This window comes from Chiloscyllium plagiosum, chromosome 1 (assembly GCF_004010195.1).
Source record: "Chiloscyllium plagiosum isolate BGI_BamShark_2017 chromosome 1, ASM401019v2, whole genome shotgun sequence".
Classification (NCBI taxonomy): Eukaryota; Metazoa; Chordata; class Chondrichthyes; order Orectolobiformes; family Hemiscylliidae; genus Chiloscyllium; species Chiloscyllium plagiosum.
Genome location: NC_057710.1, coordinates 59,108,955 through 59,122,218, shown reverse-complemented (window position 1 = coordinate 59,122,218; position 13,264 = coordinate 59,108,955). Strand labels below are relative to the sequence as shown.

The window sequence follows — 13,264 nt, the reverse complement described above, 5'->3', positions numbered from 1 at the left end:
CCCCCACCCTCCTCTAGCTTATCTCTCCACGCTTCAGGCTTTCTGCCTTTATTCCTGATGAAGGGCTTTTGCCTGAAACGTCGATTTTGCCTGTCCTCCATGCCTAGAATGTAGCTGAACCATTTCTTTCAAGGTAGTTAGTTCATTGTTCAGTTATTGTTTTGTCTGCCAACCACTTGTTCCAGTCAATCCTGCCTAGCTTTGCTTTGCCCTGTTCTAGCCAGCTCTCCATTGACTGAAAAAAAAAGAAAATATCAGATTGGAAGGATTCTGGTTATTGTTTTCATGACTTTAGTAAATGTAGTGTACCTGTATACTAGACTTGGAAGCATTATACCAATATAGAAATTGCCTTGAACATAATTTAGCCAGCATATCTATTTTGCCAGCTAAAGTTGTCATTTACAGGAGGCTTAGCCTGGGGTAGCTGGTGGGAAAACCTGCCTGGTGACAAACATCATTATTTCCTACTTCAATCCATCTGTTTTTAAGAAGACTTTAGTGTCTTGGTTTTAGCTGAACTGTAAAAGTAAATTGCAGATGACTGGGTCTGGTGACATCAAAGGTAAGTAGAAATTGTTCAAGACAGCAAGACCACCTATTTGTTCTGAATAAATGTTCACATCAAATTAATAATGCGTTAAGTTTTACTTGTCTTGATGTTTCTTAGTTTCTTAATTGGCAAAATTCTGGTCATCGTTTTTGTAGTAACAACTCAATTTTGTAGTTGAGCAGAATCTTAGTGCAACAGGATGATATTCCTGGTTTTTTTTTTGTTTTGTAACCAGTGCCTTTGAATTATTTGCATTTTTCTGTAAAAGACCCCAAAGGTTCACATTTGTTACATAATGCAATCTGACTATTTGGCGAGGGAAAATATAAAGGACCATATTAATTTGGTATCAAAGTCAGTCTTGATTTCTCCCAGTTAACTGTTTGTTAACTTGACAAACAGTTCGTGTGAATATGAATTCATGCACTTACTGCATTTTTTCATTTGCATACGAATCTTTTGTATGCACGTTTTCTATAATGTGTCACTAGTCCACAACAATCTTCATATAAAATAATGAAAGTATCTTACAGCAGCAAATATAGGAGGCATGGTTAGTAAGTTTGCAGATGACACCAAAATTGGTGAAGTAGTGGACAGTCAAGAAGGTTACATCAGAATATGACTGGGCCTTGAGGGAGTAGAGGATGGAGTTTAATCTAGATAAATATGATGTGCTACCTTGTGTTAGGACAAATCAGATCAGAACTTAGGCACTTAATGGTAACGTTCTTGGGAGTGTTGCTGAGCAAAGAGGCCTTGGAGTGTAGGTTCATAGTACCTTGAAAGTGGAGTCACAGGTAGGCCTGGTAGTGAAGAAGCCATTTGGTACACCTTACCTTTATTGGCCAGTGCATTAAGTATAGCAGTTGGGAGGCCGTATTGTGGCTGTATGGGACATTGGTCGGGCCGGCTATAAGAAATGTGTTGCTAAGCTTGAAAAGCTTCAGAAAGATCTACAAGGGTATTGCCGAGATTGGAGGGTTTGAGTTAGAGAGGCTGAATAGGCTGAGCATTTTCCCCTTGAGCATCAGAGGCTGCAGGGTGACCTTAGAGGTATATAAAATCATGAGGGGCACAAATAAAGTGAATAGCCAATGTCTTTTTTTTTCCACTCCCCAGGGTAGGGAGAGTCCAAAACTGGAGGGGATAGGTTTAGTGTGAGGAGAAAGATTTAACAGAACCTGAGGGGCAATTCTTCCACCCAGAAGGTAATTGTGTATGGAATGAGCTGCCAGAGGAGGTATGGAGGTGGGTACAATTAAAACATTTAAAAAGCGTCAGAATGGATGGCGATATGAATAGGCAAGGTTTAGAGAGGTGTGGACCAAATGCTGGCAAATGATACCTGGTCAGTTCTGATATCTGGTCATTGCAGATGAGTTTGACCAAAGGGTTTGTTTCCATGCTGTGTAACTCTGACTCTAAACCAATTGTATTTTTTTTTCCTTTTTACGCTGTCCCTGACATTCCTTGTCAGCTATGGTTGGCTCATCTTTCCCTTAGTATGGTTTATTAGAAAGTTTGATAATTGGAAGGAAGTAAGATATTGACAAATAATGTACTCAAGAGATAATCCTTGGGATAAATTTCTGCTGTGCCTCTGAAATTTTCCTCCATTGCTGCTTCACCATCTTCCCTTCTAGGTTCCCTTTATTACCTACTGACTGCATGAGCCCTTACCTTCTCAAATGCTATTGGAAAGCCAGTCAAAGTGAAAGCAAGTTTCTCATTTTGGTAGTCAGGAATGTATAGAATTACCAGAACAGATATATTTTTAAAACAAAAACTTACCCACTCTTTCCAGAGTAACATAATTAACTTTTAACTGCCACCTGAAATGGCTTCAAGTCATTTCATTCAAGGGCAATTAGACGTGAGCAACAGATGGTGATTTTGGTGGAAACCCCCCAGTTCTAATCATCTCAATGAAAAAATGTGAAATTGTACTTGAATATGGAGAAATTTTCAAACCTAAGACTCTTTGCATTGGCTGCAGGAGCATTGTAAAGTAAAAGAATGTTTTTAGAATGACGAGGGGCCTCAAGAATTTAGATATTTGAATTTTGACTGAGAATGTGTTGCAAGTTCACGAGATATGTAATGAATATCATTAGAGTGTCCAAATACGTACGCACTTTGTTTCTTAACTTTACTATTTTTGCTTGTGCTACAGGGTTACACGTCTTTTTGGAATGACTGCATCTCATCTGGTTTGCGTGGATGCATGCTGATTGAATTAGCACTTCGAGGGCGTTTGCAATTGGAATCTTTTGGGATGAGACGCAAAAGTTTACTAACAAGAAAGGTAAGTGCAGTTTTGGCATTGTAATTTTTGAGTTTGTTGTACTTGCACGATTGTTTTACAAGTAAATGTTACCAGCATACATTACAACAAAGAGTATATGCATCTTTTGAATAAGTTGTTTCTACATGCAGTGTTCTACGTTTTAGCTACTGTTATAAATCATTGAGCACATCTTGAGTCTGTGTGCCTTCTTTAAGTAAATTAATGTGTATTTACAGTTTACAGTATACAATAATTATGGTTAATTTGTCCATCTATAATGGACCCATTGCAATTTCTGTATATTTAGGATGTACACAGTGCCTTTTTATGGAGGCATAACATCTGTCTGCCTGTCTAGGTTTGTCCTTCAGGTGAAATCCTTGACTGAAACAGATGTTGTTTATTTGCATTGGTGTTCCTGAGGTATGATGGCATTATGCAAAGTAAAGTACTGTTCTTTTTATATTAGTTCATATTTATTCTTTTAACTAAGAACTAGTTTTCCATCTAGAGACGGTGGAATGACCTTAGTTTACCTAGGTAATACATTAGATTACTTTTAACTTTTTTATTGATGAAGTATCTTGAGAGAGTTTTCATAAATGTAAGATGCCTGTGCTGATGAGAGAGACTACATTTGGAAATTGTGTATTTTCATCCCCTTAGTGAAGGAAAAACATAATTTCATGGGAGGCAGTTCATTGAAAGTTCACCAGGATGATCCAGGTGTAGAGAGATTGTCTTATGATCAACAGCTAAACAGGTTGGGACTGTACTCACTGCAATTTAGAAGAATGAGGTAATCCCATTGAAACATGTGTGACTCTTAAGAGGCTTGATGTCAAATGTGGAGAAGATATTACCCCTCATGGAAGAGTCTAGGACCAGACTTAGTACCAATTTGAGACTGAAATGAGGAGGAGTTTCTTCTGAGGTTTAAGAGTCTTTTAAACTTCTCGCTACAGAGAGTTATAGGGAGCAGTCCTTGTGTATACTGAAGGCTGAATTAAATTCTTGATCAATAGGTGATATGACTTGAATAGTCATATTGGACTCTAAACATTAATTACTTTTCTCTCACAGATGCTGAGAGACTGGCCGAGATTCTCTAACCGCTTCTTATCATTAATCTTGTAAAGCTCCTGTGCGCTGCTTCTGCTCTTATTTGTAGCAGGACATAAATAGGAGATTAAAACTGCAAACAGTATTCAAGATGTGGTAGCCCTGTAGAACTTAAATATAACAGTCTTTACTTTCTTTTATTACAACTGGAGTTGAAAATATGGCATCCCATTTGCAGCTTTGATTATATACTGTACCTGCATATTAACCTTTAGTGACTCATGCACCAGAACACCCCTTTAGCATTTCGGATTTCTGCAGATGTTCTCCATTTCAATCATGCTCTGTTTTTCACATTTTTCCACATTATGCGCCCTCTGCTAGATTTTTGCCCAATTCTTCAACCTGCCTATATCTGTCTGCAACCTCCTTATGTTTTCACAATGTACTTTAATAACTATCTTGGTGTCTTCTGCTTAGTTAAAGATCTTTCCTTACATCCTTACTTCTGAGTCATTGATGTAAATTCTAAAAAGTTGTTACCCTGGTGCACACCCCTGCCAGGTTCCAGTTGCCATATCCTATCAATCAAGCAAAGAATCATCTATGTGTAGTGTCTTTTCTGCCAGCCAGCCAATCTTCTATCCATGCTAATGTGTTATGGAAGTGTATGTTAAGTAAGTTAATTCCCCTTTCAACTCCTGATTTACAGCTCTTGCTAAAATGATTTTTGTATAGAATGAAGAACGAAGCAAAGCATTTGGCTGCTCATCTACCGTTCTCTTAGTCTCTACTCTTAACTTCCCATTCTCACTCTTGTTAGAGGATCAGCACTTGCTTTGCTTTCATTGTTCATTTTTACATATGTGGCAAAACTCTACCTGTTTCTACACTCCTAACTAAATTCTTCTTAACTATAATTTCTTACTCATGATTGAATTTTGTCATTCTCTGCCATTCTTTATATTCTGACTTGTATGGTTAACCATGGATGGTGTGTCCTCCCCTTAGAGGTTTCTTCATAGGAATCTTCAATTTCTGAGCATTCTGAAATATCCTCTTCAATGTTTGCCACTGTCTCTGTTAATCTATCCCGTTGGTTCATTTTGGCTAGGTCTGTTCTTGTACCCACGTGGTTGCCCTTATTTAGCATTAAATTACAATAAATTTATCCGGCTAACTACCGCCTCACCAGTCTACTTTTAATCATCAGTAAAGTGATGGAATGATGTCAAGTTTGGATTCTATGAGGGCCATTCAGCTCCTGACCTCATTTTAAACATGGAGAAAAGAGCTGAATTCTAGAGGTGAGGTGAGAGTGACAGCCCTTGACATCAAGGCCACATTTGACTAAATGTGGCATCAAGAAGCTCCAACTGGAAACAATGGATATTGGGGCAAATTCTCTGCTGATTCAGCTGTCACCTGAAAGATACTGTTCGTAGTAGTAATAGAAGTAGTAGCAATAGTTGTTGAAGGTCAGTCATTTCAGCTGCAGGACAACTCTGCAGGAGTTCCTCAGGGGAGTGTCCTAGGCCCAACCATCTTCCGCTGCCTCATCAATGACCTTCCCTCCATCCTAAAGTCAGAAGTGGGAATGTTTACCGATGACTGCACAACGTTCAGCACCATTCGTGAATCCTCAGATACTGAAGCAGTCCATGATCAAATGCAGAAGATGTGGACAACACCCAGGCTTGGGCTGACAAATGGCAAGTTATCTTCATGCCATGCAAATACCAAGCAAGATCCATCTCCAATCTAACCACTGCCTCATGATGTTACCATCACTAAATCCCCCATTTTCAATATCCTTGGGGTTACCATTGATTAGAAACTCAACTGGACTCGCTGTGTAAACATAGTAGCTACAAGAGCAGGTGGGAGGCTAGGAATACCGCTGCAAGTAATTCACCTCCTGACTCCCCAAAACCTGTCCAACATCCTTAAGGCACAAATCAGGAGTATGGTAGAATACTCCCCACTTACCTGGATCAGTGTAGCTCCAACAACACCTGAAGTTTGACACCATTTCAGGGCAACGCAGGTTACTTGATTGGCATCACATCCACATCCTCCTCCAGCAATGTATTGTATACCATCTACAAGATGCATGCAGAGATTTGCCAAAGATCCTTGGATGGCACCTTCCAAAATCATGACCATTCCATCTAGAAGGAAAAGGGCACTCCTCATCCTGACTTGGAAGCATAGTGCTGTTGCTTGGTCAAAATCCTGGAATTCCCTCCCTTCGGGCATTGTGGCGCAACATGCAGCACACAGACTACAATGTTTCAAGAAGGTAAAAACCACCACCTTCTCAAGGGCAGCTCGGAGCAGACAATAAATGCTGTCCAGCCAGCAACACCCATCTCACGTGGGTGAATTTAAAAGAGAAACTTGTCTTGGATCCAATCTTCTCCATTCAAACTGGATGTAAAACGCAGTCTGACTGTGGTTTCTGCTCCCTAGGCGTGCCTTGATTTGGAGGTAATAATCAATCCTGTTCTGTTACACAATCAAAAGTATAATATAATCTGTTCTGTACTTAGTTCTAGAGTGTGCTGTTAGAAGAAACCATCTCAAAAGTATTCTAAAAGGGCATACTAATGCTGCTGATTTTTTTTATGTTTATGTAGATTAATGTCGCTCTTGATTATTGTTACTCTTTTATCACAAGCATCCAATATTTCTGCTTGTATACTGTCCCACGTTATGGTTACTGATAAGGAACCTTTAGACAACTTCACAGTGACTTCTTTACCCATCAGTTCTTCTCCATCCAGATTCTGCATCCCTATGGCTCGAGACCATAAGATGAGTCTTTTTCACTCTCCATTGAGATCATTGGTGATCTGATGACCCTCAACTCCATTTTCCTATCTTTTCCCTCTATTTCGTGATTACTTTCCTTATTTAAAGTCTATCTTGACCTTGAATATATTTGATAACTCAACCTCAACAGATCTTTGTGGTAAAGAATTCTGCAGAGTAACTACCCTCTGAGAGAAGTTATTCCTCCTCATCTGTTTTATGTGGGAAGTACCTTGTTTTGAGAAGATTTCCTCTGGTCCTAGACATTCCCACAAGAGAGAGGAATCTTTTTCCTGCAAATACCTTGTCAAACTCAGAGTCTTGTATGTTTTATTGAGGTTACAGGAGAAAGTGAGGTCTGCAGATGCTGGAGATCAGAGCTGAAAATGTGTTGCTGGAAAAGCGCAGCAGGTCAGGCAGCATCCAGGGAACAGGAGAATCGGCGTTTCGGGCATAAGCCCTTCAGGAATTACCAGGTTCACCAGGATGATCCAGGTGTAGAGAGATTGTCTTATGATCAACAGCTAAACAGGTTGGGACTGTACTCACCGCAATTTAGAAGAATGAGGTAATCCCATTGAAACATGTGTGACTCTTAAGAGGCTTGATGTCAAATGTGGAGAAGATATTACCCCTCATGGAAGAGTCTAGGACCAGACTTAGTACCAATTTGAGACTGAAATGAGGAGGAGTTTCTTCTGAGGTTTAAGAGTCTTTTAAACTTCTCGCTACAGAGAGTTATAGGGAGCAGTCCTTGTGTATACTGAAGGCTGAATTAAATTCTTGATCAATAGGTGATATGACTTGAATAGTCATATTGGACTCTAAACATTAATTACTTTTCTCTCACAGATGCTGAGAGACTGGCCGAGATTCTCTAACCGCTTCTTATCATTAATCTTGTAAAGCTCCTGTGCGCTGCTTCTGCTCTTATTTGTAGCAGGACATAAATAGGAGATTAAAACTGCAAACAGTATTCAAGATGTGGTAGCCCTGTAGAACTTAAATATAACAGTCTTTACTTTCTTTTATTACAACTGGAGTTGAAAATATGGCATCCCATTTGCTGCTTTGATTATATACTGTACCTGCATATTAACCTTTAGTGACTCATGCACCAGAACACCCCTTTCCTGAAGAAGGGCTTATGCCCGAAACGTCGATTCCCCTGTTCCCTGGATGCTGCCGGACCTGCTGCGCTTTTCCAGCAACACATTTTCAGCAGTTATTGAGGTTACATCTCATTCTTGTAAACTCCCAATGAGTACAAGTCAAATCTACTTAACTCTCACAGAGTCATAGAAACAGACGCTTCGGTCCCACTTGTCCATGCTAACCATAGAACAACATAGAACAATACAAGGCACAACAGGCCCTTCAGTAAGAGATGTTGCGCTGACCTGCGAACTGGTTTAAGCTCAACCCCGGACACCATCCCATCATCATCCATGTGCTTATCCAAGGATTGTTTAAATCTCCCTAATGTGGCTGAGTTAACTACATTGACAGGCAGGGCATTCCACGCCCTTACCATTCTGAGTAAAGAACCTGCCTCTGACATCTGTCTCAAATCTATCACCCCTCAATTTGTAGCTATGCTCCCTCGTACAAGTTGACATCATTGTCCAAGGAAAAAGGCTTTCGCTGTCTACCCTATCTAATTCTCTGATTATCTTGAATGTCTCTATCAAATCCCCTCTTAGTGTTCTTCTTTCCAATCAGAACAGACTCCAGTCTCTCGGCCTTTCCTCGTAAGACCTTCCCTCCAGACCAGGCAACATCGTGGTAAATCTCCTCTGCATCTTTTCCAATGCTTCCACGTCCTTCCTGTAATAGGGCGACCAGAGCTGTACACAATTTTCCAAGTGCGGCCGCACTAGCGTTTTGCATAGTTGCAGCATGACATTACAGCTCTGGAACTCGATCCCTTTACCAATAAAACCTAACACATTGTATATCGCCTTAACAGCACTATCAACCTGGCTGGCAACCTTCAGGGATCTATGTACATGGACTCCAAGATCCTTCTGCACATCCACACTACCAAGAATCTTTCTATTGACCCTGTATTCTGCCTTCCTGTTATTCTTCCCAAAGTGAATCACCTCACATTTAGCTGCATTGAACTCCCATTTCTCAGCCCAATTCTGCAGATTATCCAAGACCTGCAACATTATTCCACACTGTCCACTACTCCACCAACTTTAGTGTCATCTGCAAACTTACTAACCCATCCACCTATGCCTGCGTCTAAGTCATTTTTAAAATGACAAACAGCAGTGGTCCCAAAACAGATCCTTGTGGCATACCAATAGTAACCGGACTCTGCTGAATATTTTCCATCAATCGCCTTCTTTCAGAAAGCCAGTTTCTAATCCAAACTGCTAAATCACCCTCAATTCCATGCCTCTGCATTTTCTCCAACATCCTACCATGTGGAACCTTGTCAAAGGCTTTACTGAAGTCCATGTACACCATGTCAACTGACCAGATATCCTAAATTCATCTAGTCCCATTTGCCAGCACTTGGCCCACATCCCTATAAAACCTTCCTATTCATATATCCATCCAGATGTCTTTTAAATGTTGTAATTGTACCAGCCTTCAACACTTCCTCTGGCAGCTATTTTCCATACATGCACCACATTCTGCGTGAAAACATTGGCACTTTGGTCCCTTTTATATCTTTCCCCTCTCGCCCTAAACGTCTGCCCTCTAGTTCTGGCCTCCCCCACCCTATGCATGCCCCTCATAATTTTATAAACCTCTGTAAGGTCACCCCTCAGCCTCCGATGTTCTGGGAAAACAGACCCAGCCTACTCAGCCTCTACCTATAGCTTAAATCCCCCCAATCCTGGCAAGATTCTTGTAAATCTTTTCTGAATCCTTTCAACTTTCACAACATCCTTTCTATAGGAGGAAGACCAGAATTGCACACACTATTCCAAAAGTGGCCTAACCATGTCCTGTACAGCCACAGCATGACCTCCCAACTCTAATACTCAATGCTCTGACCAATAAAGGGAAAACATACCAAGTACGTTCTTCACTATCCTACCTACCTACGACTCCACTTTCAAGGAACTATGAACTTGCTCTCCAAGGTCTTTGTTCAGCAACAGCCCCTAGGACCTTACCATTAAGTGTATAAGTCCTTGTAAGAAAATCACTGGGCTTCTTCCAATGCCAGTAAAGCTTTCCTTAGATAAGGTGGACCAAGAAGTGTGGTCTAACTGGTGCCATGTATAATTTTGGCAAACACTTCATAATTTTGTACTCCATTTCCTTTGCCATTTCCAACTATTGTGCAAATGTCATCATCATGAATTAACAATACTAATCCTGCATCTTTACCTAGCATCCTATTTTTATTCAATGTTATATACCACTTTAATACTCGGGTTCCAATCCTTGTATGAACATGTCCTTAGCAAGTATGTGAAGATCCACTTATCTATTGTAACACAACATTTGTCAGAGAAGTGCTCACTCCCTCACTAGAGCTGGGTCTGTTTGCAATCTGTGTTTTTAATCTGCGATCTTTGTATCGGCTTAAATATTCACAAATGTGTGATTTGTCAAACTGCAAAAAAGTTGCTACTTGTAAGTTTTATATAAAAGTTTTGGAAATTAGTTTTAAAACTTTGATTTCTTTGCTTTTGTTTCCCGTAGGTCATCTGTAAGTCAGATACTCCAACTGGAGATGTTTTACTTGATGAAGCCTTGAAACATATTAAAGAAACTCAGCCTCCAGAAGCTGTGCAAAGCTGGATTGAGCTTCTCAGTGGTAAATAAACAAAAGAACCCTCAAGGGTGCAAATGAAAAATGTTCTAATTCAAAACAGAGTTGATAGGCATGCAAAACAATCATTTCAAATATCCAAAGGTTAAATTTGAGTTGTTAACTAAGTAAGTTTTATGAATGCAACTGCATGCTTTTTTTTTAAAAAAACATCAATTTTCCATGGAGATGTTTTATATTTTGCCACAACTTAAGATTGGCAGAGACTTTGACTTTTACATTGTCTCTGTCTTTGTGGAGTCTCCAGAAAAGTTAGAGGGGAAATCCGAGAACCCTTATCAAAACTGTACCCCTTGTTTTTGATAGTTTTGTTAGAAAAGTGAGAAAAAGTTTTAAATTCTTGAGTCTTTGCTAAAATGTTATTGGCAAATAATATAACTATTGTTAAAAATGGAAAATTAATTTTGCAAATATGTAATGAGTTGGTTTTGTATTCAGATTTAAGTGTCATGAAGACCTTGCTTGATAAAACTTGATGTTTAAACTACTTTATTTTGTTTTGGGGCATGACCCGCACTGCCAAGACCAGTATTTATTGCCTATCCACAATTGCCCTTGAGAAGATGGTGATGAACTGTGACTTTGAACAGCAATAGCTTGTCTGATCGACTGGGCTTGTACTCCATGGAGTTTAGAAGAATGAGGAGGGGGGATCCAAGATGGCGGCGACCCAGTAAGACTGAGTCTATTTCTAATAAAAATATCTATTAAAAAAAAAGAAAAGGCATGGAGTTTAGAAGAATGAGGAGGGATTTCATAGAAACATGTAAAATCCTGAAGGGACTGGACAGGCTAAATGTGGGAAGAATGTTCGAGATGTTGGGGAAGTCTAGAAATAGGAGTCACAGTCTAAGAATAACTGGTAAGCCACTCGAGTTGTGACCTTGTGGAATTCTGTACTACAGAAAGCTGTTGGGGGCAGTTTGTTAGATGTTGTCAAGAGGGAGCTGGTCGTTACTTAAGGGATCAGCGTGTGTGGAGGGAAAGTGGAAATGGGCTACTGAAATCAGATAATCAGCCATGATCATATCATGATCATATGGTGGTGCAGGATTGAAGGGCCGAATGGTTTGCTCCTGCATCTGTTTTCAAAGATGCATGTATGTCCACATTTCTGTTAGAAATGGAGATCCAAGACTGAGTGGCAGTAGTGAAGGTGTAATGACATAGTTTCAAGTCAAGATATTATATGAATTGGCACACTTTCAGATGATTGTGTTATTTTTATTCTCCTGGGTGGTAGAGGGTTTGGATGCTGCAGTTGAAAGAGCTTGGTGAGTTGTTGCAATGCATGTTGAGGGTATTGTGTGAAGCTGTAATTATCCCAATAAGGGGAGAATATTCTAATACAAACTTGTACCTTGTAAGTGGAGGGCAGGTTTTGAAGAGTCAGCAGTGGAAATATTTGCCATAGGATGTAAACAAATCATGAAAAGATGTGAAAATACGTAAAAACAACAGCATTGTTGCAGTGAGTGGTTTTAACTTCCCCAATATTGACTGGGACTCTTCGTGCCAGGAGCTTAGTTGGGGTTGAATTTGTTAGGTGCATCCAAGAGGGTTTCTTGAAACAATAGTTAGATCGTTCAACTAGAGAGGGTCATACTCATCTTGTATTGGGGAATGAACCCAATAGTTTTGGACTTGCCTGTCCTGGCGAAAAGACCTTGACTATTCACTTTAAACATGCCCCTCATGATTTTATAGACCTATATAAGGTCACCTGACTACTTTCAGGGAAAATAGCCCAGCCTATTCAACCTCTCCCGAAAGCTCAAAAACTCCAACTCTGGCAACACCCTTGTAAATCTTTTCTGAACCCTTTCAAGTTTCACAACATTTTCCCTCTCGCAGGGAGATCAGAATTGAACACAGTACTCTAAAAGTGGCCTAACAATGTCTACCAGAGTTCAGGATCTTGTTCATGTTCCTTTTGTGGTTGAAAGCTGAGGATGGCAAGATTTGGAAACTTTGGATGCCAAGAGGTATTCTTTTAGTTAAAAAGAAAAAGGGTACCGATGTAAGGTTTAAGAAATGGAAATCAGACAAGCCCCTTAGGTATAATGAAAGCAGAAAAGAACTGAAACAATAAACTAGGCGAGCTAGAAGGGACCATGAAATGTCTTTGGCAAGTAGCATTAAGAAAAATCCCAAGACATTTTTACCATTTATTGGGATCACAAGGGTACCTGGGGAAAGTGTCGGTCCACTCAAAGACACAGAAAGGAATATATGCGTGGAGCCAGAGGAAGTGGGGTGAGGTCCTAAATGAGTACTTGAGTCAATTATTCTGCAAGGAAAAGTACTGGATAATGGTAAGATAATGGAGGAGTATGTTGATACTCCTGGGGCACGTTGCTGTTGAGAAGGTGGTGGTGTTGGACGGCTTTTAAAAATGTGAAAGTAGCTAAGTCTCCAGGGCATGATGAGATTGATCCCAGGATGAAGGAGCCAAGAGAGGAGATTGCTAGAGCCTTGATAAAGACCTTTGTATCCTCTTTAGTCACAGGTGAAGTCCTCAAAGACTGGAGATTAGCCAACGTTGTTCCTTTGTTTAAGAAGCGCAACAGGGATAATCCAGGAAATTAGAAGCCGGGTAACCTTGCATCTGTGATGGGGAAATTATTGGAGGAGATTCTTAGGCATAGCATTTGCTCGTATTTGGAGAAGGTTTGAATTATTAGAGATAGCATGGCTTTATAAGGGGATGTCTTGTGTCTCAAACTTGATTGAATTTTTTGAG

General features: G+C 40.0%; 1 protein-coding gene across 2 annotated transcripts in view; it reads left to right on the top strand.

The window, feature by feature from the left end:
- Positions 1–13,264, top strand: part of golph3a (golgi phosphoprotein 3a) — a 67,661-nt gene that overhangs the window by 35,338 nt on the left and 19,059 nt on the right. For both annotated transcript variants that reach the window (XM_043687458.1, XM_043687465.1), the window contains 2 exons: positions 2,730–2,861; positions 10,392–10,506. In XM_043687458.1, coding sequence (XP_043543393.1) covers positions 2,730–2,861; positions 10,392–10,506 — 247 coding nt within the window. The remainder of the gene's footprint in view (positions 1–2,729; positions 2,862–10,391; positions 10,507–13,264) is intronic.